The 26,661-nt window shown below is 45.5% G+C and overlaps 2 protein-coding genes across 3 annotated transcripts in view; both read left to right on the top strand.

Moving 5' to 3' along the window:
• Positions 1 to 16,634, top strand: part of THADA (THADA armadillo repeat containing) — a 168,329-nt gene extending 151,695 nt beyond the window's left edge. For both annotated transcript variants that reach the window (XM_063328583.1, XM_063328582.1), the window contains 2 exons: positions 14,363 to 14,529; positions 15,707 to 16,634. In XM_063328583.1, the coding sequence (XP_063184653.1) occupies positions 14,363 to 14,529; positions 15,707 to 16,138 (599 nt within the window). In that variant the 3' untranslated portion in view covers positions 16,139 to 16,634. The remainder of the gene's footprint in view (positions 1 to 14,362; positions 14,530 to 15,706) is intronic.
• Positions 16,635 to 20,669: 4,035 nt separating this feature from the next.
• On the top strand, positions 20,670 to 25,793 carry ZFP36L2 (ZFP36 ring finger protein like 2). The gene is made up of 2 exons (XM_063328594.1): positions 20,670 to 21,368; positions 21,958 to 25,793. Exons 1-2 carry the CDS (start codon positions 21,090 to 21,092, stop codon positions 23,386 to 23,388), a joined length of 1,710 nt encoding a protein of 569 aa, XP_063184664.1. The 5' UTR covers positions 20,670 to 21,089; the 3' UTR covers positions 23,389 to 25,793.
• The last annotated feature ends 868 nt before the right edge of the window (positions 25,794 to 26,661 follow it).

Raw genomic sequence — 26,661 nt, 5'->3', positions numbered from 1 at the left:
ACCAGTGTAATGCCATTTTCGCATGTTTTTAATTTTGTTCCTTCACATGGTCTGTGCTGTGTTAATGATCACCTTGTCATGCTAGCAGTGGAAAACGGTTTTATAAATAATTCCCACTGGTAAGATGAAAGTGTTAACAGAAATACTTCAGTGAAGGTCTTGATTAACTTATACACTTGGCTTGATCACAGTGGAGGTTAGACTTACAATATCTTGTTACCAGGACTAATAAAACCCATTCATTTTTTTCATGTACTATGTTAATTACCCTTTTACTTTCCCTTATGTGCAGACACACAAGCTGACTACGTGCTTGTGTTGAAGACCACAGTAGGCTTTGTAGTTTTCTCCTTCGTGTACTCATTCTTCTAAGTTCATACTCACATAAAAACCAACCTTCCCTAATTCTAGAGTCTGCATATTGTAATACTAGATCTTCATGACTATAGATCGTTACACTCGGGTGCTGAAGTTAACCTACTTTTGCTACAAACAGCAGAAGATAGATTTCTTTTTTCTTTTTAACTTCATCAAACTTACTGAAATCTCTCTCTAATGTACAGGCATTAAGAAGCACAACTAAGAATTAAATTTCTATAGTATCTTTCCACTTTAATTCACATTCCCTAAATGTAAATTATTCAAGTAAATCACCATGTTGCAATATAGTATACTAGGATCCCATATTCCATCATCACCACCTCTCAGAAACATCAGGAAAACGTATGTACCATGTTCTCTGAAGCCTATTAGCAGTAGGATCCAATAAACTTGTGTTAATGAGCAAGTCGAGCGTCTTTCAGAAAAGATGGTCCCAATATTGATTTCCTTCTCCTAAAGCAATATGCGTCATGTAGATTACTTTAATTAGGCAAGATCACACTGAGATGGGAAATAGTCTCTCAGGTTATATACCAAAGTATAGAGGACTTGATTCTTTGGAGCCAGTGACTTTACGCTGCCCTAATGCAAGGTCAGTGCAGTCATCAGTGTGTTTTATTTCAAATTCATAGAAATAGTAGAGGCAAGGCAGGCAGCCCTTGCTTGTCAGCTGATGCCTTCTGCGTTGCGTTTTAATTTTTGGCATGATCAGCTATGCAACACTGTGGAAAGCTGTCACAGAGTAAAGGTAAATTTTCCAAATTAGAGGATTTTACCTGAATCTCACGATTAGTGGTGAGGGCTTAACCAGTGCCATCCATAGCAAGGTGAAGTAGAATATGGCCTTTCCTGAAGCAAACTCAGTTGGAACATGCGGATGAAAAAATAAGATGTTAAAGACAGAAAGAGTCTTTAAACATATATGTCTATGTTAAAGATACATACCAGTGTGGAGTGTAACTGCAAATGGCATTATTTATTGAAAAGAAAAGGAAAAAAGTTCCTTGAACAGTGAAATGAAGGGAGTTTGGTTTTTTTTTTTTTTTTTTTTCATGGATTTGTTTTGCAGATAAATGGATTTCCTCATGTCCAATGACTGAAGTTTTGGCCTTTCACTAGGAGGGACAATAACAGGGTCTCTTTTCTTTACCCAGCTGGCTGGTTTCATAGAAATGAGACTTCATATTTTGGATTCCCATATCCTTTTTGTCAGACTGGATTGAAATTGTACAGCTGGTTCAGAAGTTGTGGTGGGAAACACGTACGCAGAAGCATGCCTGCTGATTTCCTTATTTTGTTAAAAAATGGGACAAAAAATCTCTTTGATGTTGTTTATTCTTGTAGATTGCCAGTCTGATCAAATAAAATATACCAGAGCTGTTTTTCTTTTCTGTGCACTGAGCGCTCCATTCAGCTCTACCTTCCCTCCACTTCATTCTGTGTTTCTTGCACCTTTTCAACAGACTGTGAACTGATTTCTGTAAACTTATTGCCTTCTGCTTTTCTGTTTCCATCTTCTCTATGTAATTTGTTTTGTAAATTAAATTTGTTGTGTGAACTTTATATTTTTATAAGGAGGGTTGATGGTCTGTTGTTAGGGTTGCCTAACACTTCTCATCATGAAATCCTGGTTTCCAGCCACTTGTGTTTATCTTTACTAGTTGGTACTGAGATTTTTCCATACTGTGAGTTTGGTTTTTTTACTTTAATTATTTGGTTTTATTACAGTAGACATGATTCTACATAGGAAAGTATGGGAAGATGCTATCTTTACACAGACTATGAAAAAAGTGGAAGGTCTTTCCTTTGAATGCTGTTATAACATGTATGCTTTGGAGCAAGGTAAAATATGTACAATTTTGGCTGAGAAACAGGACTATAAAATGCTATATTTCATATATGTATTCAGTAGAGACTGAAAGGAGCCTAAAAGCTAAAACCTCTGAAGGTTTTTGTGTTCGTTAAGTAGCTTAAATTTATCTGCTCCTGAAATTCTTACCTCCATTCCCAGCAGGGCTACTGAGGACGCTCTGTGCCAAGAAGACCGTGCCTCGGAAGGACTCTGCAGCTGTGGCTGTGGGCAGCTCTGGGCCAGGCTGTGTTTAGGCACTTGGAATGAAAGCTCCTGGGCTTTCAATAATACCTGTGAGCGGTCAGCAAAGTAGAGAGGAATGAGCCATTGCGTCTTGTTAGAGAAGGGGAAAAAGGTAAATTGGAAAAAAACAGATGACTGCTAAAAGAGTCAAGCTGAACCGATGAGAATAAGAGAACAAGAGTCCGGTTAGGGGAGGAGACTCGCTCTTGCCAATGTAAGAGGAAAGCATAAAGGGAGGAGAAAGATCTTTGGTGAAAGTCATGGCAAGAGGGAGACTGAACTGACTCCAAAGCAGGAAGAATGTAGGGAAGAAGCAGGACGGACAAAAGAGGTAAAAGGGGAACAGTTTCCTGCAGTTTGGGACACAGTATAACTGGAGGCAGTTAAGAGGCTGAGCATTAAACCCAGGGCTTAAATCATCAAGATAATTAGACCTGTGTAGAGATACTGCAGGGTCTGGTGGCTGGGGATAGGTAGATGACACGGGAGCAGTGCTATTGGTATACCTCCCATCTCCAGTGATGTTACCGTTTCCTATTATCCAGTTAGTTTCAAGCGGCCGATGCCTGAGTGGTCAGCCTTGTGGCTCCGCTGTTTCTCTGACTCATGAGCTTCAATATAATGTCATGTTATTTGGGTAAGGTATAGATTTCTTTTTCCTTTTTTGGAACTTGGAAAATTACAATATGTATTGCCATCTTCCCCCTCCACCCATTTCCCACATTAAGAATATTCAATTGGAATGTAAGATTGGAAGGCCAAGTATCCAAAAGTTAGGAAATGCAACTTGAATTCAACCTTGTTATGCAGCATGTATTGAGAAGCACGGATTAACTACTCTTAGCACTGTTTGTTTTTTTTTTACGTAAGTTCTTTTAGAATTCAGGAGAGAAGACAGATTTTCTCTGATGATGAATTGGGAATGTACAGTATAGGAAACTATCAACTCCAACAGTGCTGCCTCAGTTGCAAAATTGAAAGTGATAGTGAGTAAGACGAGGATCACAAGAAGGGACATGCCAAAGCCATTTAGTGTTGCTCTTTTGATTGCATTCTATAGAATCCCTGCCCCTCCCAGAAAGCTGTTTTGTGCAGGTAAGCAAGTCACTCCAACCAGAGTTTGGAAAGGAGGTCACTAGTTTGCTGAGTGCTAAGCTAGATACCTTGGAGGCACGATTTGCAGGCGTTCAGAGCACATACAGCTGAAGCCAGAGGGAAATGCATTTTGGACATTAAAGCATTATGGGCTGCTGACTACTCAGTGAAACAGGTCATAATGCCTGAGATCAGCCATCTAAAATCAGTCAAGACTTTTTAATCTTCATGGCTGTCTACTCTGCCTGCAGAATAGATAGTGCCATTTCTTCTTTCTGTGGACATCCTATAAATACAGGTGATTTGTGAAGTGCTCCATATTATGAATGACAGAGTCATAGGTTACGTAGCCATTCTGTCTTCCTTTCCCGTTTAAAATATTTTGGAATATTTGGAATAAGAAGGGTTCAAAGCTGTGTATTAAATGCGACTGGTGTTGCGTAGTTCATGTCTGCATTTATAAATGAGACACAGATGTTTTCACTCTTGTGGTATCTTGTGCAAAGACCGTTTATATTCAGCACATCAGTATACTGGGGAGAGCACTCACAGCACTCTCTCAGTTCTTTCTCAGTTAAAGAGACACAAACCAATCCCTCAAAGGACTTTGAAGGAAATGGAAAAGACAAATGTAAAATCTGTATGAGACAAGTATATTGGTATCTATGTCAGACTTCCCATTGAAGAACTCTGATTACTGATTGAATAATATCTATCAGTAAGAAAGAGTCTGTGTATATATATTCACGTTGTGTGCAAGACTAAGCAGCTTCTACTCCTCCCGTAAATTTATTTGGAAGAAGGCCTCAGTAATTAATATAAACCATATTCTGATTTACTGATCCAGCTGAGCATGTCAAGGCCTCCAAAATGGTGTTGTGTCTGATGAAGATGCAGATGAAGTTGCAAGTAGCCACCCAACAGATGTCAGGGATAGAGAGATACCATCCAAGTCACCTGGACCCTGCTGGAGGATGCCCTGATGACAGCTAGAATTTTCCTAGCAAGTCTCGACCCAGCTGTTAGGCATTTAGATGACAGTTGGATGGAAGTGCCAGAGCCTCAGGTATTTCAGTAAGAGAGATAAATAAGCCAGAGCATTTCTAAAGAGGTGTGGACCTGCCCATGTTAAGGGGAATGGCTGGGGTCACTGAAGCTGTAAAATCCAGAAATCATCTAGGAGGCAAGAGCTGTGTGAAAGAAGAAGGAGGTGAGTTTCTGGCTTTACGGTGAAATGTGAACACCATATTGGGAAAAAACGTCATATCCTGATAGTAGAAATGCCTCAGCCACACTAAGGTGACTAGGATTGGCAAGCCTTTATGTTGACTAGAATTTGTGATAGTAAAGGAATGAGAACTATGTATGCTTCATCTCATTTTAGAGTATTTTTGAAAGCTCGCTCTCAAGTGAAATCGTTTGTGCGTCGTCTTCCCATTGTGAAGAGCAAATGGTTCGCTCATGGACTGAAAACGCTCTTGAAAAATCGTTCTGAGATAGGTGTTTTCGGTTCAGGATTGATACGTGCGGCTGTGCTTACTTGTACCTGTCAGACACCTGCAGGAGGACTGCCCCTAAGTGATTTGTAGTCACTGAATTGGTGAATAGGTGGTCCCTGGCAGCACCTGCCTGTCTAGACCACAGCTTGAGAGGCAGGCTGACATTTTTCATTGGAATATCAGAAAACTGTGTACTGCATCGAAAGCAGCTTGCAGCAGGCATCGGAAGGCATTTGGATCCTGACAGGGAAAGAAAAAAAGGAAGAACATCCACCCAGTCATTTATGTGAATGTTTTGCGGTCCTGGTAGTTTCTAACATTACGGTGTGTTTGCAAACTTAATGGTATTTTTATGGCATTGTGTATCTATGTACGTGTATGTCAGCAAACAGATAAAAAGAACGTGAGCCGTTCTTTACACACAAGTTTCATCTCTTTGTTTTATTCAGATGTTTTCTATCTGGACAATATTGGAAGCTTTTGATGTAAGTGTTAGTGTGGGGGTTTTTTTCATCAAGTGTTTGTGTAGTGAACACCTTCTGTCTGGTTTTGCTCTTTAAGTATGTGCTCTTACATGCTGAGGAAGATGGGTTTAGAAAATTGACCAATAAAGAAGCGGAGAATATGTCATGAACCTTTTTGTCATAAATTATTATACAAAAGATTTATGCCGCTTTCCATAAGAACAATTTTATAGTCACTTCATTTCGAATGTCACCCTTTTTTAATAAGTAATATGAAACAAAGATCAAAATTACATACAAATCATCTTGAAAACAGTCTCTCCCCATACTGTTTCATTGTAAGGTATCAGAACAGATATGACAACTGAGTTGCTGAGATTCCCGAGTTGCTTTTTGCTATTCTGCTCAAAACCACCTGCACTCAGTAAGTTGTACGTACACCTGGATCAGATGTAGTAAGTTAGCAAGTGTCTTCTCTACTCTGACATTCTTAATAGCCACAGTTTGCAAGAATCTGCAGCTCTGCATTGTCCCACCCTTTAAAGCAGGATAAAGGATAAGTCATACTGATGTCAACTGTCATTCGGGAGAAAATGTAGAACACGATCAAAGCATATTGTAACCTAAGTGGTCTTGAGTAGTTCAAATTTTTGCATGTTTATTAGATGATCTTCCAGTAATCTAAAATGACTCTGAATTCCAGTAATACAAAAGTGAAGAGTTTGCTTAGCAGTTGTCACCAGCTGTGACAAGCAGGCACCTAGAACAAGGGTTGTAGTACCAGAAAATTTAAGTACAGTGTTGCATCAATACTCGTGTAGAAATACATAGCATTTTTATACCTGTATTTGTGTCTTGCAGAAAATTCCACCAACATGCACCTAGTAATTCAGATCACTAATGCATTGAATCTCGTAATTGTCTCGACAAGATTTATTGGTGTGTATGGTATGGTGCTTGTTAAAGTCAGTGGCTTTTGCAGTGGGAACTTAATATTACTTATGTCTTTTTAAAGAATTACATTATATAAGAATGTGCAGTCACTGTGGCTTTTTGCTTTGTATTTCCAAATTTATTTCAACACCTTACAAGTTGTTCTCAGTGCACTTATACAACGTTGGATCATCACATGGATGAAGGAACCATTTGCTTTGTAGAATACAATGCCACTAATTAAAGCTGAAAGTGAATGGACTGAATTAGAATCAGCTCATCCATCAAAGACTGGCTACTGATTATTTACTGGCAGTGCTTCATGTAGCTCTATTAATTATACAGTGGCACCGTTATGTAAAGGTTATGAGTAGTTACGCTCTTGAAAATCAAGTAAGAATACATGAAAAATAATTGTATGTGCTCAGCGCTGGAGTCTGAAAGCGGTAAATGTTAAATGGAGTGTTCATGTGAATAATCTATTAAATGGATTTTTTCTTATCAGCGTTTTAATTGCAAGTGAGTAAACAGGACAGCAGCTTACAGATCTTGATAGGCTCCTTATGCAAGCTGTGATGGTCGTGGCTTTGACTCCATAGCAATGAAGGAGAGCTTGCCTTTCTATTACTGCTTTAAAAATAGCTTTTACTTATTTGCATGTTCACTCCAAATTATATTGGTTTTCAGCTACGGTGTGGAGAAGACTTGGGTGTACAGTCTTCTGTATCGATGACCCTCCCTTTCCTTATTCCTTTATCCCTTAAATAACAAACCCTTCACCACCATTCTGCACATATTATTCTAAAATCCCAGCTATGTTAAAGATAAATTGGTCTCCTGTGTTCCTACAGCACAGCTGTAACACACACCTCATTCACATTCAGTAATCTTCATCAATGCTAAGCAAAAAGTTCCTGAGTTGGAACACGCCAATAACAAGAGTCTTCAGTCGTATCTTTAGTTCTGGTGATACTAATTTGAAACTGTGGGTATATATCCTTTTATTTCCCCAAAAAATACATAATTTGAGTTAAAAAACATCCATTCTCATTGGCAGTGTTTTAAACAATTAGCTGAATAGTATTATTTTTTACCTTTTCAAAAGGAAAAGCATGCGTTCTGTGGGTTTGTGCAGGGGGTATTGTTTTTCCGTTGTTTAAATTAGAACATGGCTTTGGGGGGGGAGGTTCTGCAGAAGCGGTAATGCAAGTGGTAAAGTCCAAATGCTCATTTCCTCTGACAGATCTGTGAGCTGTGGTTGTTTTGTAATAAAACCCTTTGAGTACAGGAGGCAAGGCTTGCATGGGAAAAGCTTATGTATGCACATATATATTTAAAATGGGGGGGGAGGGAAGGGGGAAATCAAGTTACTGAGTTGAAAAATATTGTTCTGTTCACATTCCAAAAAAGGGTTTGAAAAGATGATAAATATGTGTGTGCTTTTTTGTTCAAGAAGGAACTTTAATTTTCTGCTCGGTCCTGAGCTGTAAGTTTCCGTCATAATCAGACATGTTATTAACTCAGATCTGTTTATAATCAAAGTCAAAGCTGAGAGCCGCGTTACCGCCACTCTACTCGGAGTCTGCAACTATTAAGAAATTAGTTTTGATTAGTTTGCTTTGTAATAGTGTTGTGTTTTGACATCGTGTTGCATGATGTCAGGAAGGGCCTCTTTTTAAAGTCATCCTGAAAAAGCACGGCTATAAAACAGGCTCAGGCGGGAAGATGGAAAACAGATGAAGTAGTTGTACGTCATCTAAGGAATGATATTTCTCGAGAGGATAGAAATGATCTAATCGCCTTTGATTTTATGAAACACTATAAAAAGGAATCTGCTTATATATTAGATTTTACAGAAATGGTCATTTTAAAAAGTGGAAAGTTTGATGTTTGTAACTTAAACTGACACAGTGCAATGAACAAGCACCCTTTTGAGAGCCATCTGCCAGCTATCTGGACACAAGAGTTACCATTTCTGCGTTTTCTTGGTTTTTTGTTAGTTTTACTTCTCAGTTGTCCTCTCTTAATCTTAGTGCCTAGAAGGATAGTAGCACTTCAACATTATTTGTGGAGACCGGGTGGATATAAGCACCCCTTTACTTTCTTTCCACGGCTACTGCTTTTCTTCTCTCTTGATGTTTTTCTGGTGGCAAGACACCTGAGTGTTGCCTTGCTCCAGAGTTGCACAATTCCCGTCTAGCTCAAAGTAGAACATATAAGCAGGTTATTTCAATGTAAGAAATTTGGTTTCTAACCTCACTTTATTTACCAGCTTATTTAACTCTTGGGTTAGGCCAGTGGGAAACTTAATCTTTAAATTTGAAGGCTTTTTAAGTTTTGTGAAGCCTGTGCGTACATAAACACAGTATTTTAAGTAAAAAATATCTCTGCAGCAATGCTGCACTCAGTTCTCTTATACTTGATATGTCAAGATTAGGGGCAAACTTGATTATTACTTAACACCAAAAAGAATAAAACCTTCAATGCAACAAAAAGGAATTGGCGATGCAATAGGTGAAATTTTCCACTTGCAAATCTAATATTGCAGGTATTGGTGACTGTGATGCTGAATCTGCCATTTGGATCGGAACCTGATCTCTTGCTTGATATTCAACATCTTGTTATGGTGCTGTATCAGAAAACCTGAGATAAACTCCAGTTTTGTCAAGCAGTCATTCAGTGTGGGCTTTGTTGAATTCAATGTCCATGCTTCTCTCTGAAGCAAGCATACCACGTTATTTTACCAGGGTGTTAGGAGGTACTGTATTGGTAGTGATGTAGTCATTTTTATACCTAGGTAGGCATCACTTTGTGCAAAAAAAGTAAAAAATACGTTACCAATTTAGAGTATACCTGGTCTACCTAAAATACTTTCTGTAATTTCAGTTGGAGAACCTATCCTGTATGTTTTCCTTGAAAACATCCTTGCTGTTAGTACACCGTTCTTTTGTGAGGCTTTCTCTCAGGACCGTTGCACTGAGCTTCTCTCAGTTTTACTTCTCTTTATGTTTGTTCTGAACACAGTATACATTTACAAAAATTGCATTACGCTTTGATCTAAAATTGCCTTTAGTTAACCATTTCCAGTATAAAACCAATTACAAAATGCTTTGTTAAGCAAGGAATATGTTCTGCTTTTTTATTTTGCCTATATTTTATCATGGTTGTCCTTAAAATTTGTGTATGCGCTCTTAATACATCCTTTCGGTTCCCCATAATATCACCAAGGCTTTAACAGAGAACAATTGTATAGTTGGAGGACGCTTAATAGGCTACTAGAAGAAATATTTACATCTGGCATGATCAAAGCTTTTGGAGTATATGAATGTGTATGTGGGAGGTCTAATTTTTATGTGGGTGGATTCACAAAGACTAAAACACTGCAGTACTTAACCCCTTTCCCTTTATGAAAATTCAATTCCTCAAAATGAAAAAAGCATGTAGTACCTGATTCTTATCTTTTGTTTTTCATTTCAAGGAGTAGTATTAATTCTTCTGCTTGTAACTACTTGTTTAAGGCACAGAGAAATTTTTGTATTTCAGCCCCTGTAGTGGCTTATGTAGTAAGATGCTTATCTTGGTCGTGATGTTTTTGCATGTTGGAACATATACGTGTTTTAGAATTTTAAACACTGATAAGTTGAACACAGTTTTGGTAGTTTGTAGAACTGTGGGTAGGACCACTACTGTATTGTAAGTGTTCTGTAAGCGCTACGTCTTCAGGTTCGATTTCTGCTGGTTTAGTTCCTGTGCCAGTAATCAGATGTGAATGGTTTCTAGAAATCTGTCATTTGAAATTTTTTATTCAGTTACTTTAAATAGTTACTTGCATTATGAAAGGCTATTAATAGTCAGTCATTTGAATCATCCCTGTTAGTATTTTGTTTACATGACTCTGCTGGGGAAGTTTTGGATTGTGGCTGACCTGAACTACCAGCTTGCTGAACGGGAAGGTCTCGCTCTGCCTTTGGCCTCTTTCCTCCCCCCCACTGCCCTGTGATCTTCCCTTCCCCGGCTCCCAGCTGTACCAGTGCTGACTGCAGGGTAACCAGCTAAGCTGCCAGCCCAGCGGAAGAACCCACGCGCCGACTTGCGTGCCAAATTCATATTCTGCTATCCTGAGCGTTAATTTACCAGGTGATCAGCAGAGTACCTGAGCTGGCTGGAGGTAAGCATCAGGAGCCCGTTGGCCCAAGGGGACTGCAGGGAGAGGAGAGCCACCTGCCCTTTTTTGCCCCTGGTGAACTTCAGGCTTGCTCAGACCACTTTCTGAAGTCATAGTGTGAGTCATGAACACAGCATCATGTGTAATGTGTGGCTTCTTGAGAATCAGCCCTGTTTTGCAGGCAAATGATGATGTGAGGAGCAGTTTTTGTAAACAGTTAATATGTCAGTGAAGACACATACGTTTATTTTTAGAAGACGTAACCTTTTGTTGGTATCTTAAAAGATTCTATACATGCTTATAGCATCCATTGCTGTTACTTTTAGAGCTGGGAATCATTAAAGCAATTGAACATTCCCCCTCTGAAAGCATTTTTTATCAAATCGTGGGTATGTATGTAACTTTGCTTGCTCTTATTTATCTGTATTACTTCAGCACTCCAAGCTTAGGGAGTTGATACACCTTTTTTGGATACTTGTTCCATCTCTTTGCTGTCCCTGTGGCAATGGCATTGCCCAAATCTGATCTTGAACTATTCTAGCATCAAATTTGTGTGAACTGGTATCAAAGTCAGTTAACGTCAGTGCGCTCTCTAAGTAATGGCAGCTGAGGAAGTGATTCAGAAACCATGGAGCTATTCCTGATGCTGTGCATTAGAGGGATGGGATGGGCAGGTGGAAGCGAAAATTCTTCATCTACTAGAGTATGATCTGTTGTTCAATCTGTGTCAACACCTCAAGTACCAGGAGGTGGCTGTGCTAGCTTCTCTAGCACAAAACCCAAGGTAGGCAGGCTCTTACACAAATTTTTGAAGCCTAAGTTTCAGCATTATCAAAGTGGTGTTGCTTTGTTTTTTCCTGGTCTCAGCATCAGAACTAATGCATGAGTTTGGTTGATCAGTTAAACAGTGTCTGCAGTTCACAGAAGGGTGGTCGGTAGCTTTTGGGTCAGTACTGTGTTCAAGGTCTTCACGTTTTTCCAGTGTGTTAGACCTGCCTTACATGTTTTTCTGGTAACTTTTTTTGCTTCTTTTCTGTGGGGAAAGAAAAAAAAATCTTGCCATTTCCTTTGTTGCGACACAAGGATTCCCTATAAGATTGCCGTGCTACGTGACCACAAAACTGACTTTTCTTCTGTGTCACACTGTTGAAAAACTGCTAGCAAGCAAGTTCAGTCTAAGCAGTACCTCGGTGTTACTTGTTTTGCCACCTCTTAGCAGTTTTGAGCATGTTCGTGTAATAAGAGAATTAGAGGCCCCAATACATGCTTTGGTGCATTTCTCAGTAGTCCGGTGTTCTCATTCACAGAGAGCGCATCACCATATTTATACTTAAGGAGTCTAAATCTTAAAAGGGAAGAAAGGCTCCAGAAAATGGCAGGTATTTTAAATATCTGCAGCTGTAGCTATAATCAGTTCTCTGAAGCAACAGCTGACTTCAGGAAGACAGCAGTGGGAAATAACATGTTTGGGTTTTAGCTCCCAGCATCACTTAATTTGCTAAATATTCAAATACAAATAAAGTGACAGAAGCAAGAGATGTTACATAAATATTGATAATCATAATTGTCCGTAAAACTCCAAAGGATCATCAGAATTCACAAGAGCTGGGTTTAAAATGTTGCGTTTTGTAAGCATTCGTAGCTGGGATGTTTCAGGCTCAGAACTCTGTGCTGTGTCTTCATTTCTGTTCTTCCAGCTCTGAGGATTGCCGGCATTTCTGAGGAGAGAAGGTCCCTTTGGCACTTGAGTGAAACTCTGTTTTCTACCTGAGCCTAAGCAAATCAAAACAGAGAGGACAACCATTGTAACCATTCTTTGAAGTATCAGACTGGTACCAAGTAGGGCACAGCAACAGAGAAAACAAGTTTTTTTTTCTTGAAAGAAAAAAAAAAAAAAGGCGAGTCCTAGAAAGAAATGTCAGCAAAAACAATACCTAACCCCCCCAATACCTAAAAGAAATGGTGTGGGAATATCGCACTGCACCCCTGCAAGCTCTCCTTCACAGACAAAGCTGAGGGATGTCCTGATACGGTGATAAGTCCCGACATGAAGAAAACAGATTTGAACATTTCATTTGACTGTCTAGCAGAGACAAACTGCGTATGTAACATTATTAGTGTCACCAAGAGATTGACTGCCTGCCTTCCTGTTGCTTGTTCAAGGAGATTTCCATTTACCCTCATCTAACTCCAAGATAAAGAAGGGACCATCTGTTCTTTCTCCTTCACTCCCTTCCTTATTGCGGTCCTTTGTTCTCGTGGTCTCAAATACTAATTCGTCCTCCCCGATGTCCTTGGTACATTGCCTGCTCTGTCAAATGCCATGTACCCATCTTTCCATTGGCCTGTTCTGCTCTTAGCTGTTTCCCGTGCTTCTTTATTCGTTGGCACACGCGTTTCCCTAGTCCCGGTGTTTTACTGTACATTTCTCTGCTGTGCCAATGTACTCTAGAAAACCTGCAGCTGGCGTGAGGCTTCGGGAGGTGTTACAGAATAGAAGTCCATGCTGCAGCTCTGAACGTGGGTGGTGAAGGACGGGTCTCGGCTGCGCTGCTGTGCCTCTTGCATGTCAATAATTGTTTTGCTTTGTGAGAAACACTTAAATACACTCAGTCACAAAAGTGAGATCTGCCTTGCATGTCCGTGTTGATTTTTTCCAAATAATTCTGACTCTGCTGTGTTTCTGCTCGCAAAGGACAGCCTTCAAGATTGACGTGTCCTTATGATATCACTACTTAGAAGACAGACCGTTTAGTGAACAGTTTTCTTTTGCTGGTGACTGTGGAGAAGGATGAATTTTGTCAAAATCTGTTCTACAGTAATAGGGATTTTACAGGGGCTTGTTCATTGGTCTTCCTCCTCCAGTCCTCTTCCTGCATCCCCATTAGAAAAAGAAAAATTGCATTAATGTTACCAGTGGTGAGCCTTGTTCCTGTGAATGCAGTTGTTGGAGTTCTCTTGCAAACAGGGCTTCTGGCATTTTCATGTACTCCATTATTGAGGGCAACTCTAGGAACCACACAGTTAAAACAGCATCTGCCCAACTGAGAGCAGTTGGGAAGTTTAGGGAAGAAATATGGAGTGGATGATGGCTTTGTGTATGGTCCTGGCATGGCAGCAAAACCTGTATAAATATATCTTTGTGATGGCATTGTAAACAGTGTCTGCCTCTCCCTTCTTTAACATCTTCTCTAAGCCTGTCTTACATGCTTGATCTCTCTTACATATGTGTGTATACATATCTTCTTATATATAAAGAGATTGCACACCAAACAGTGATTCATTTTATATCCCATTTTTATTTCATGTTTAAAAACATAAAATGTGCTGTAGTTTTTGAGTTCCAGTGAATCATCAAATCGGATTTAATGCACAGCTGCAGTTTTGTGAAAACAGTCACCGTGTAATAGTGTCAGGACTGCCTCTGGAGACTTTTCTAACAGACATCTTTGTGTATTTAAACCCAAATTAATGAATGTTAGTACATGGGCAGGAAAAAATATTAAGCATCAGCATTTTCAGTTGCTTCATATATTATTTTGGAATTGAGAAAAGGCCTCAAGTGACGCCGAAGTAAACATTCATCTAACTTATTTGCAGTATAATTCATCATTCTAAATGTGTTTGTGTAAATTCAGCATCTGTTTTCAAGAAATAATTTTTGTGCTGATTTTATTTGAAAATGTCTGTGGTCTTGCTATGTGTTGTAACACATATTTCCTCTCAACAGAGTTTGCACTTAGGATAGTGAATGCTCCGATGGCCTTGGATTTAGCGTTTGGCGTCCTGTGTGAGCAGCTCCAGCGGTGGGGGGAGATCCATGCTGGTGTACTGATCCTGCTGGAGTGGCTGCTGGGAGACAGCAATCTGAAAGAAGACTCGGAGACTTCAGCTACGGTAATTTTAATAACCGTTGCCTATTTCATGTTGGGATTGCTACATTTCTGCGGTCCTGTGCAATAGAATGAAGTATCTCATCTGTTGAAGCCTGATGACCGCTATTCCAGTATTAATTGATTTATAATTAAAAAAAAAAAAAATCCACAGGGACAATATTTAGAATAAATAAATAGTTTGATGGCTGTTTCCTGGCAGTATCAGCATAAAATTAAAAAGACCAACAAGCAAACATTGAAATAAACCAACAATTACTTAACAAATCATTGTTGACTGAAACATTTTGAGGCTGTAAATAATTGTATTCAGTATCATTGCAGATGATGGCTTGCCTTGAATTTAAACTGCTGCCGTGGGTGTCAGGCACATCTGGCATTCAAGAACGGTGTTCTCCCAACTGCTGGCTTCTCCAGAGGTGTCACTTCAACATTTGGTAACTTTGCGCCACCTTCCATGTGACTGGTTCTGGATAGCCCATGAAACAGCCTCGCTCACATCAGTCATTTGTCTTCAGAAGGATTATTTACTTAAAGAAAACCTTTGCCACACTGGTTCTGAAGAACCTAATGCTGTGTCATACACTGTGCTCTCTTTGTCTTGAAAAGACTGTAAAAGTCAAAATAATGCTGAAAGGTAAACCAGAAGGAGCAGGAGCAGCTACATCTTTGAGAAGTTTGTTGACAATTAATATGACCTATGAAATATATTATGAATCTTTTCTTAAGCCTGTGGTTTAGGTATGCCTTTCTGATGTTTCACCGACTGATAGAATTTTCCTTTTCTATTTAATCCACTCAAAAGGCTCCATGATATAGCAAATTACCATACTGGTTACAGAGAGGTCTCTGTGAAATATAAGACAGTTTCACAGGGGAAGGCAAGCACATGTTAAGGATTAGGACTACTATTTACTTCCACTGTTTTCTAAGAGTTATACCATAACTGCCTGATTTTTGAAGGTAAAATTTCTTTGGCTAAGTAGGAAAATTTTTAATTGTGTTTTTCCAAACCTTTGAAAAATTATGTATATATTTTTTTTTTTGCTATAAAGAAGCTGTTGTGTAACAGCCTTTATTCTCACTCTTTGTATATCTTCTTTCATATACTTAATAATTTTCTCACTATTATCAAGACCACAAGTCATTTTCTAATCGCTGCTGTTTTTCTTTTTGTTAAGGAAGAAGATCATTACCTGTTTGATAAAGGGGAAGTGAATTTTTGGGCAGAGGAGTTGACTCATGTCAGCCAACTCAGTAAGCACCTTTTACTGCTTATATCAATGACTCATCTAACTTTACCAGATCACAGAGAACTTAATCGACTATCTAGAATAGCACTGGACCAAGCCCAGCTTGTTGGACACCTTCTTAGAGAGCTACCTCCGACTCCAGAATTTTCCAAAACTACAGAATTCACAAGATTAGCTATTCAAAATGAGAGAATATCAGTCTGCCTTAAAATATTAAATCTGCTGAAGTCTGACGATACTTGCAAAAATGAAAATCTGGACAAGGAAAGTATTAGGAGTTCATCCTCAGGGAGCTGCACACATTTTACTAAATGGGCAGGGGGTCTGAATTCTAGTGATGTTCAAGGAATAAGGGATTGATGTAATGACTCCAGTAAACCTGCAACAAACTATTCAGTATTCAGCCTAAACCCACATTTTTTTTTGTATATGAATCTGTTGATTATTTTTTTCTCAGATGTGCTGTGGGAGACTGTTCCTTTTAAATGCATTTGTTAATTTCATTCAGCTGAGCATGGTTTATTATAGCTACTGTAGGAAGTAAAGCAGCTAAACCTAATATTTTCCATTCATCCAGGTGCAGGCCACCTGTAGTTGTGTTATGTTTTATCCTGAGTTTTTACCTCCTGTATTTTAATACCAAGGAAACATTGATTTTATTTTTTTTTGTCTCCTTTCAAGATGTAGAATGGTAATTATTAAATTACTATGGTATTTTTTTATTTTAAGTGTTTCTAAAAGAAAAGAAACAAACCTTGGCTTCTTTGTCCATGACAATCTTTAGACTACATTTTAAAGTTTAACTGCATTTCCCTCTGGAGGAAGGCAAGGATTCTCACTTTGGTAATAACCTTGGTAGTAACATGGAAATAGCATTAGTTAGACTTCTGCATGCCTCTTTTTTTCCTGTAACTCAAATAACTCCTTTTAATAAAATGGCTCTAAAAGGAAGACTGCTGCATTCAAAACAGAGCAGCTATTCCACTGCAAACAAAACAGTTTCATCTTTACTTCAAAACACCTTCCTCTGGAAGCAGCCCTAGAAAGCAAGGCCCTCCTTGGTGGAATGAGGTCCCCCGACGTGTACCCAGAGCGATCTTAGTGCTGCAGCGCTGACTCTTGGGTGGGAGATGCTGAACCTTGGTGCCACAGCTCTGGCTTTCCTTGGGAGATGCTGGATCTTGGTGCCACAGCGCTGGCTCTCCTTGGGACATGCTGGATCTGGTGCTGTAGCGCTGGCTCTCGGGAGGGAGATGCTGAACCTTGGTGCCACAGCTCTGGCTTTCCTTGGGAGACGCTGGATCTGGTGCCGCAGCGCTGGCTCTCAGGAGGGAGCTGCTGCTGTCACCGTCCGTCGGGTGAGGTGGCTCTGGGGCGGGGGACACACTGCATGCCCAACAGCCTGCCTGCTGGAAGCACAAAAAGGTTTGTTGTCCTTTGCAAATGTATTTTTCTGGGATCTTAAGTTGGTTTCCAATATGAAAATGAGACAACGAAAATAACTCGTTACTTTAAAAGGCGACGTTACCTTCCTTGGGGCTGACAGGGCCTCGCGGGGCGCAGCCAAAACAAAGACCTGTTGTTATTCCAGCCGCCTTGGGAGGGGAACGTGCCCGATAAACGGCTCTTCGCTTTCAGCCCCGACGCGTCGTTGTGCGTGGGCGCGGTTCGGCCGTCCATCCTGATGAGGATACCGGTAATTAGCCGCCCTCCCGCGGCCGGCGCTCGGCCTCTTGCGGCGCAGGCCCAGCAGGTGGCGCTGCTGCACCGCCCGACGCGCGCGCCCAGCCCGCGCTCGCGCCGCCTCAGTGGCGGGGCTCGGGCCTAGCCCTGACGGGGGCCGGGCTATCTCAGCCGGGGTAGGGGCTAGCCCACACGGGGGCCGGCTTAACCTCGCCGGCGTCCGGCCTAGTCCGGCTGGGGTCGGGGCTAGGACAGTCAGGGCCTGGCTTAACCTCACTAGGGTCCGGCCTAGCCCTGCCGGGGTCTAGCTTAACCTCAGCAGCGTCTGGCCTAGCCCTGACGGGGTCCGGCTTAGCCTCGCCAGGGTCTGGTTTAACCTCTCCAGGGCAAGGCGCAGGCCCACGCCACTCGCAGTAAGCTGGGGGCTGCGGTGCCTGCGCTCCCCGCTTCTTGAGTTTAAATAAGAATCTGCTGTAAAGCAGGATAAGCTTCCGAATTAGGCTAGGTGAACATCTGAAAACCGCGCAAGACAAAGTCGCTGCTAAAAGAAATAATAATTTAGTAGCAAAAGTTTCAGTATTTTCTGTAAGTCTCCAGGATTCGGGGTTACTTAAAGTCTCACGTTTCATTGTGAATTACTTATTTAATAGGCGAAAGGGAAATGTTAGAATCTGAGATGAAAAGGTGTCTCACAGAACGCGCGTTACCCAGCTTAACAAGCCACGCTGTGAGCTGGGCTAAAAATTAATTTGTTCGCATCTGTTTTGAGCTCCTGGGGAAAGAACAGCCCAGATTATGTCTGGAAGCCACTCTTAAAAATAGTCGGGACCTGTACAATTAATTAACAGCTGCCGGTTTTACCACACCTTGCCAGCATTTTTGAACTAGTGTAGCAACAGCCTTTTAGTCGAAAACAAACAGAACTTTGTATAGTATTGAAATTGCAGTACGGTTGTGTGGCCTCGCTTGTGTCGGTGGTTAGCGTAAGACTCTCTAGTAACATTGGCAATTGTTTTATTGGCCAGAATTTAAAGTGTGTATGCTTATATATTATCAACAAATGGATAAATGCAGATGTGTAACAGCATAGCAGTAGATCCACGGCGACCATAAAACTGAAGTAACTTTGTGAAGCCTTGAGGACCTCGTTAATCAGTAAACTGAACAGCTCGAAAACTCGGTCTTCCTTATCATGGTTTTAGAATGCAACTGAGGCCTCTGTCATCCCGCCTTAGTTTATAGAGAGCAAATAAAATAAAAAAAATTGCATCGGCACACATCCATTTCACCACACACTGCTGCTGACTGTGGTTACTGTATAACCACTCCATCGAGAACCTTTAAACCCTGAGCAGCAATTGCAGAAAAAGATCTTACACCGGAGTACTTATCTGCCCTGTGTTCGATCAAAGTCAATTTATCACAGTGTCCCTCCAAATGACGGTGACACGCTGCTCCCTGCATGATTATCATCATCATCAACCACCGTTTACTCAGTTCACCAGCGGGCAGGACCCGCGCTGAAGGTGATGTTTCCATCACAGGGATGTTTGGGGAGGAGGAAGAGTTCGGTCTGGGGTCAGCAGGGGAGCGAATCCGGGTGGGCCGGGGCGGAGGCGCTGGGGAAGGATGCCCGGTGATGGGAAACGATGCCGCTTATGGCGCGAATCCCCCTTGGTCCCGCTTTCAGGTGGCTTCCCCTCGGAGGGCAGCGCCCTGCTGCTGGCTGGGGAGCCCCAACCCTTCGGCAGGGCTGGAGGAGGGAGAAGGGGGAGGAATTGACTTCTGGACCCTCCCGCCAAGGGAGGCTGCCCCGCTGCCGGCGGTGCGGGCACTAGGGGGTGGCAGATCCCCGCGCCGCCATCCTGTCCCGTCCCGTCCCGTCCCCTCCCCGGGGGAGGGACGGGCTGGAAGCAGGGCCGGCTGCGCCGCTTCCAACAGCGCCCGGCGAGCGGGGGACTTGCCCAAGAGAAGTAACGGGACGGGGGAAGAAACGAGGTCGGGGGTTTTACCCTCCAGCCCGCCTCTTCCCCGGGCGGTTTGTTTATTTTTTGCGATCGCTGTTGCCAAGCTCAGCCCTAACTTCGCAGCCCCGGCTTCTTCCTGCGGGAGTGGGACGGACCGCAGGCGGTCCCCGGGAGGGGCGGGAGGTGCAGCCGAGCTCCCGGTGCCCCCAGGCTGAGGGGGACTGCGTCCGGCGGGTCCCGCCTGCTGCCCCCCCGTAGCCCCGGGGGAGGAGGAACCAAATGGGAGCGTGAGCCGCATGGCGGCGGAGGGGACGAGTGTGAAAACCCGATGCGAAGTGCTCTAACAACCTCACCACCAACCCCCGCCTCCATTGCTCTCCTTCGCAAATACGTTGGGAAGCGGGGGGCGGCTGCTGACGTGGTCGGGTTTGCACCCTCGGATTCCCAGGGCCCGGCGTCCCGGCTCGGAAGCTAGAAAGGATCAAACGCCTCTGCTGGATTCAGCGGCAATAAAACTTTACACGCCCGTCCGTTTTCCCCTTCCCATTTGTCCCGGGGCTGATCAAACGCGGGGCTGGGGGAGCCAAGGACGGACGGACACACACGGAGGGAGCGGGGGGTGCAGAGCAGCCGCCTCCGTCGCCTTTCCCACCTCGTTTTTGGGCAGCCTTATTGCCGCGGGGAGGGTTGCGGGGGGGTGGTGACCAGGGTGTTTTGCACGGCGCTTCCCGCCCCGCCTCGGACGGCAGCCCCGCTCCCGGACCGGGGAAGTAGCCCCGCCGCCAGGGACCGGCCTCTGCCTTCGTGCCGCACCCCCCCGCCCCGGTCCCCGGAGGCGGCGGGAGGGCTCCCGGGGGCGGCGGCGGGGTTGGGCGAGCGGCTGGCGCAGCCCGGCGGGTCACAGGACCTTGGCGGGGGGTGAGGCGTGGGGAGTGCGCGTGGGAGGGAGGCGTGGGAGGGGTGCGGGAGCGGGGTTGGGGGGTCGCGTATCACCCCGGCCGGTGCAGGGTTAAGGCCGTTTCTCCTCTGCGCCTGCCCGCCAACCCCTCCCGCACTCCAAACAGAAAGAAAAACAAGATTTTAAAAAAACCCGAACTCCCCAAAAGAAGGGGGGGGAAGCGGCGGCCCGTGCCCAGCCGCCGTCCCGCCGGGGCAGAGCGGGCCCGACCTTTTGTTTCAAACCAATTACGTGGCAAAAGTTTATTTTCGGTGGGGCGGGAGGAAGAGGAGAGGTGTCCCCGCCGCGGCCGCGCCTCTCCCCCAGCACTGCGCGCCCGCCTCCGCTCGGCGGCAGCCGCCGCCCGCCCGGGGAGGCTGCCCCGGCGGCTGCGCGGCCAGTTCCCGGCCGGGGGAGGGGGGGCAGCGACGGCGGGAGCGCCGGTAATTTGGGAGAGGGACGCGAAAAAGAGCGCTTGTCAGGGACCGAGCCCCCTACGGCGCCGCGCTGCTCTGCCCCGGCCGGTTCCGCGCCGGCAGCGGCCGCTGCCCCGCTCCCTCCGTCCCGCCCGGGGGACAGCGGGGGCCGAGGGCGGGCAGCGCGGCGGGGCGGCCGTTGGGTCCCGTGGGGCGGCCGGGCCGGGGCGGTGCGGGGCGGTCCCGCCGGGCGGGGCGGGGCGGGCGGAGCAGGTCCCGCCCCCGCGGTCCGCCGCGGCGGCGTTTATATGGGGGCGGCGCGGGGCACCGCGGAGTTCCCGCAGTTCGCTCGCTGCTGTGCAGCCGCCGTCGCCGCCTCGGCCCGGCACCCGCCGTCCCGCCGGGAAGGAGACGGGGACTATTTCGGATCTCAAGCAAACGGCCCCCTCCTATCTAGTCGTGGCTTTTCCAAACCCTCCGAGGAGAGCGGGATCTTTCGGTCCTTCCTGTATTTCCGACCATTACAGGATCTAGAAATGTCGACGACACTATTATCTGCCTTCTACGACATTGACTTCTTGTGCAAGGTAGGCAGCACAGCGCAGTGACCCGGGCTGCCAGCGCCGGCTACGCAGGACGGCGCTGCGGGGCCGCTCGCCCCGGGGGACGGTCGCCGGGCCCCGGCGGGGGCGGGAGGCCGGTGCCCGCCCGCCCGGGACACGGGGATGGCGGCTGGCGGGTGTGCGCCTGACAGCTGGCCGGGCGGAGGCAGGGCACGGCGGGGCGGCTGATGCAAGGCTGCGGTGCGCGGAGCGGCTGCGCCCTCCCTGCGCGGCTCTGGGGGTGGGAGCTGTAGGTTGTGGAGTTGTGGAAGGGCCGGGCCGAGCCGGTCTGCAGCGTGTTGCGTTGCCCAGGGGGAACTTCTTGAAAAAGTTGTGCAAGGAGGGCAGCCTGCAAGGGGCGGGGGGGAGGGGGGTGGGCTGCTCCCTCGGCTCTGCCCCGGCACAGCGCACCCCGTTTTCGGGGCCGGTTGGGCGGCGCGTACCCGGCCCCGACCCCCGCGGTGCGGCGGGAGCGGTGTCGGTGGGCTGGCGGTCACCCTGCAACACCCTCTCTTCTCTCCCGCTCCCTGTCTCCCCCGCCCCCTCCCTCCCTTCCCTCCCCCCGCCCCGGCAGACGGAGAAGTCTCTGACCAACCTCAGCAGCATGCTGGACAAGAAGGCCGTGGGGACCCCGGTGACCCCCCCCAGCTCCAGCTTCGCGCCGGGCTTCCTGCGGCGGCACTCGACCAGCAACCTGCCGGCGCTGGCCGGCGGCTCCAAGTTCCCCAGCCCCACCGGCTCGAGCTCTTCCTCCACCTCCTCTTCCTCCTCCTCCTCCTCCTCGTTCGGCAGCCTGAAGGAGACGGGCTCCGGCGGAGGCGGCGGCGGCGGCAGCAGCAGCCCCACGGCCCTGCTCAACAAGGAGAACAAGTTCCGGGACCGCTCCTTCAGCGAGAACGGCGAGCGCAGCCAGCACCTCATGCAGCAGCTCCAGCAGCAGCAGCAGGCGGCGGCCGGCAAAGGGGGCGGCTCCGGCGGCGGCGGGGCCCCCATCAACTCGACGCGCTACAAGACGGAGCTGTGCCGCCCCTTCGAGGAGAGCGGCGCCTGCAAGTACGGCGAGAAGTGCCAGTTCGCCCACGGCTTCCACGAGCTGCGCAGCCTCACCCGCCACCCCAAGTACAAGACCGAGCTCTGCCGCACCTTCCACACCATCGGCTTCTGCCCCTACGGCCCCCGCTGCCACTTCATCCACAACGCCGACGAGCGCCGCCCGGCGCCCGGCGGGGGCACGGCCGCCCCCCCAGCCGCCGCCGCCACCGCGGCGGGTCCCCACCACCACCCGCACCACCCGCCCCCGCACGCCGCCGGCAGCACCGGCGACCTCCGCGCCTTCGCCCCCCGCGACCACCCGCTGGGGGGCGGCGGCGGCGGCTTCGGGCACCCCCGCGGCGGCGGCGGCGAGCGGCCCAAGCTGCACCACAGCCTGAGCTTCTCCGGCTTCTCCGCCCACCATCATCACCACCACCACCACCCGCACCCCCACGCCCCGCCGCCGCCCCCGCCGCCCGGCGGCCGCCTGGACGCCGCCCTGCTGGAGAGCCCCGGCGGGTCGCGCACGCCGCCGCCCCCCGCCTCCTCCTACTGCGAGGAGCTGCTCTCGCCGCCCTGCGCCAACAACGCCTTCGCCTTCTCCGGGCAGGAGCTGGGCAGCCTCATCGCCCCCCTCGCCCTCCACACGCAGAACTTCGCCGCTGCCGCCGCCGCGGCCGCCGCCGCCGCCGCCTACTACCGCTGCCAGCAGCAGCCGCCGCCGCCGCCTCCCCCCGGGGGGGGCTGCCCGCCGCCCCCCGCCTCGCCGCCCTTCAGCTTCCAGCCCCTCCGCCGCCTCTCCGAGTCGCCCGTCTTCGACGCGCCGCCCAGCCCGCCGGACTCCCTCTCCGACCGGGAGAGCTACCTGAGCGGCTCCCTCAGCTCCGGCTCCCTCAGCGGCTCCGAGTCGCCCAGCCTGGACTCGGGTCGCCGCCTGCCCATCTTCAGTCGCCTCTCCATCTCCGACGACTAGGGGGGGCCGGGGGGGTGGGCCGCCGCCCAGCAAGTAAGTTGCCGAGCGAAGAAAGTGAATCCTTTTCTTCTTGTTTGTTTTTTTTTTTTTATATATATATATATATCTTATCTATATATACACCGAGAGCTGAACAAAGCAAAAAACAAAAAAAGCATTTTTGCAAAAGGGCAAATGACACGAACTGAACAAACCTATTTTTATAGAGAGACCTTGGAAGAAGGGGATTTTCCTTTCGGGTTTTTTTTTTTTGTTGTTGTTGTTATTCTTTGGAGACAAGTTATGATATGCACCAGCAGCAGCCATTCCATCTGTGTTCGAAAACAAACACACAAAAAAAAGAAAAAAGCATTAGAAAAAGACGCCACCAGAAAGCAACAAACAATCCGGGGAGCCTGAGTCCTGCCTGCCCGGCTCCTCCAAACCTGCAGACACACACACAACACACAGACACAAAAAAAAGTTACAAACTAGTTTGTCTTTCAATCCAGTTCAGATAAAAACACCGAACATACTAAACCTATAAGCTTTTTTTTTTAAAAAAAAAAAAAGAAAAAAAAAAAAAGAAAAATCCAACATCCTGCCAAGAATATGCCTTGATAACAACCTTCTTTTTTTATATATCTATATATTATTATTATAACAAATGCTAAAACCTTCATTCCAAAGTTTAATATTGGTTCCATTGCCACCACTTAGTGGATGTTTGGCTTAGAACAATTCTTTTTTGTTGTTGCTTTATTTGGAAGCACTCAACTGAGTTTAGTTTGTAATTGTTGGAGAATAACTGCTGATTTTTTTTAAATTTTTTTTTTTTAGCTGTTTGAGTTGATTGCATGAATGAGTCACTGCACACAACTCAATATGAAACTATTTAACTTATTTATTATCTTGTGAAAAGTATACATTGGTAATTTGTTCATACTGTATTTATCGGGTATGATGAAAAGCAATAGATATATATTCTTTTATTATGTTTAAATTATGATTGCCATTATTAATCGGCGAAATGTGGAGTGTGTTCTTTTCACAGTAATATATGCCTTTTTGTAACTTCACTTGGTTATTTTATTGTAAATGAGTAAAATTCTTAATTTAAGAGATTGTATGTAATATTTATTTCATTAATTTCTTTCCTTGTTTACGTAAATCTGAAAGATTGCATGGTTTCTTTATAGAAATCGGTCTCGATGCTGTGGAAGTAGTTTGAGGAATTTCTATGGGGTTTTTTTTAGAATGTAAATGGTTGTAGCCCGTCCGAGTTGAAAAACGAGAAAAAAAGAAAACAAAAAAAAAAGACTGACTTACCAATCGGACTTCAAAGTGGCAAATCTAATTCAGACGTGTTTAAAGTAACCAAAAAGTATTTGTTGTTGCCTAACTCCACCAATCACACTGTGATATAGTCTCAAAGTATGTAGCAATAATTGGGGGTCCCAGTGTTATATCTCACAGTGCCTTCTTGAGGGTCCATGCTTGCCTTAAATATCTCTCAACCAAATAAGTATTTTTCTTAATGCTTGAGATAATTTGAATGTAGGGATGGGTTTTAACTACAGAGCAAAATTTTGCCACTCTTTATTTTCTAAGAATGGAGGCCATCTTTGGATCTGAAACTTTATATGCAGTACCTGAACATACCTTGTTTAATTGAATTCCAAAACTTGTAATTTTGGGTTTTTTTTCCTTGTGTAGAAAGGCGGGAGTTTTACAAAACTTTCCTGGACGGTGGATGAATGAGCAGTAGCTTAGTTTTGTTTGTACATAGGTACAGATTGAGCACTATGTACTCTTTGGACTACTTTAACAGAAGTATGTTTTGAATGTAACTAAAGGATAAGTCGAGTTGTAATATATTTTTCGGGAGTCAGTTCACTACAAATTGTGTGAGACTGTAAACTTTGTACTGTAAATGTTTTGTAGTTCTCCCAATAAAATTTTTTTGGAAAAAAAAAAATTAGCAAAGCACAGTAACCCTTCAGACTGTCGAAGCCCGGTCTGCCAGGCAGCCAGTATTTCTTGCTGAACGCCACCCCCACCCCCCCCAGTCACAAATACGTCTAGCTACAGATTAACCAGTTTGCACCGCAGCTCCAGTTCACTCCTGCAGCAATCACTGGTCAGCGGCCAAAGCTAATAAACGCTTCCAGAAAGTTCGGGAGTACTAGCGTTAGCAGTGTACTGTATCCTACTTTTTTTTTTTTTTTTTTTTTTTTTTTTTTAAAGGGTGAAGGATGAAACCTTTGATGCTTGTAGCTCAAACAGCTGGAGTGGAAAAATCTAGTAATGGCATTTATCAATGGCATGGCTTGTGGGGCTGGGTGAGGGTGCCATTAGTCTTCCCGGCTGGTGCGGGGTAAGAGGAAATGGCAGTTTGGGTAATAAAAAGGCATAATTAAGGTTTACCCTGTGTCCCAAAAGCTTTGTTCCTCTTCACTCGCAGGAATGCGGACTTCTGCCTCAACGCTCCCATCACCCAGCCGAGGGCATATCGCTGTTAATCAGGCTAGCATTAAATGTGTTAATCAGTTTTCAGGGCTGGGGTTTTAAACAAATTACTTTTCTGAGGGTATATTTATATAACAAAATACTCGGCGGCCTGGGGACTGCGTTCATTAGTACTGGAGGAATTTTCGCTAATAACTCCACAGTTTGTCCCTTACTCTAATCGGTCCCTTAAACGTTGAAGTCATGATTTCTACTGGTTTCTGTGTTCTTTTGTCATACTAATAATAAATGTTAACGTTATGGCATCCCTGCGCTGCCTGGACTGTCACAGCCCTTGCTATAAATACAAGGTAGAATGTAATACCAGTGCCATATGTTTGTGTAACAAACCTTGGACTGACTCTCAGTTTAAAATTAAAACAAACGTAAGCAATGTATGACAACACAGCCCAGCTACAGCAATCGCCTTTTTTTTTTTTTTTTTTTTTTTATGGATCAGTTTGACGTTTTGGCTCAGAGTTGCTCCGTTCGATTCCTAAACTTAATTTCTGAAGAAACTTCTTTTTGGTGCTGCCTGCATAATGGCACCGAGCATGCCCAGCTCCTTGCCCGGTGTGTGTGAGGTCCGGTGTCTGTGAGGAGGAGGTGTTTGGCCGGTGTTCTGTGGGGACAGAGAGCAGCTGGTGGTTTGACCCGTGTGTAAAGCTGGTGTCTTAACTCACTTTTGGGATTTTGAAACTAATTGTCCGACTAAAACTGCGTTAATTAGGAGTGCGTGTCTCATTTAGTTTCAGCTTCTCTTTCTTCCTTCCAGAGGTATGTTTT

This window comes from Chroicocephalus ridibundus, chromosome 3 (assembly GCF_963924245.1).
Source record: "Chroicocephalus ridibundus chromosome 3, bChrRid1.1, whole genome shotgun sequence".
Classification (NCBI taxonomy): Eukaryota; Metazoa; Chordata; class Aves; order Charadriiformes; family Laridae; genus Chroicocephalus; species Chroicocephalus ridibundus.
The sequence above is the reverse complement of the archived record's forward strand: the minus strand, read 5'-3'. Positions and strand labels throughout refer to the sequence as shown.

Bases quoted from the DNA above. Each gene is read 5' to 3' on its own strand.
- ZFP36L2 (XM_063328594.1), top strand. From the start codon at position 21,090: ATGGGGGCGGCGCGGGGCACCGCGGAGTTCCCGCAGTTCGCTCGCTGC. The intron at 21,369-21,957 runs GTAGGCAGCACA...CCGCCCCGGCAG, and splicing joins ACATTGACTTCTTGTGCAAG to ACGGAGAAGTCTCTGACCAA.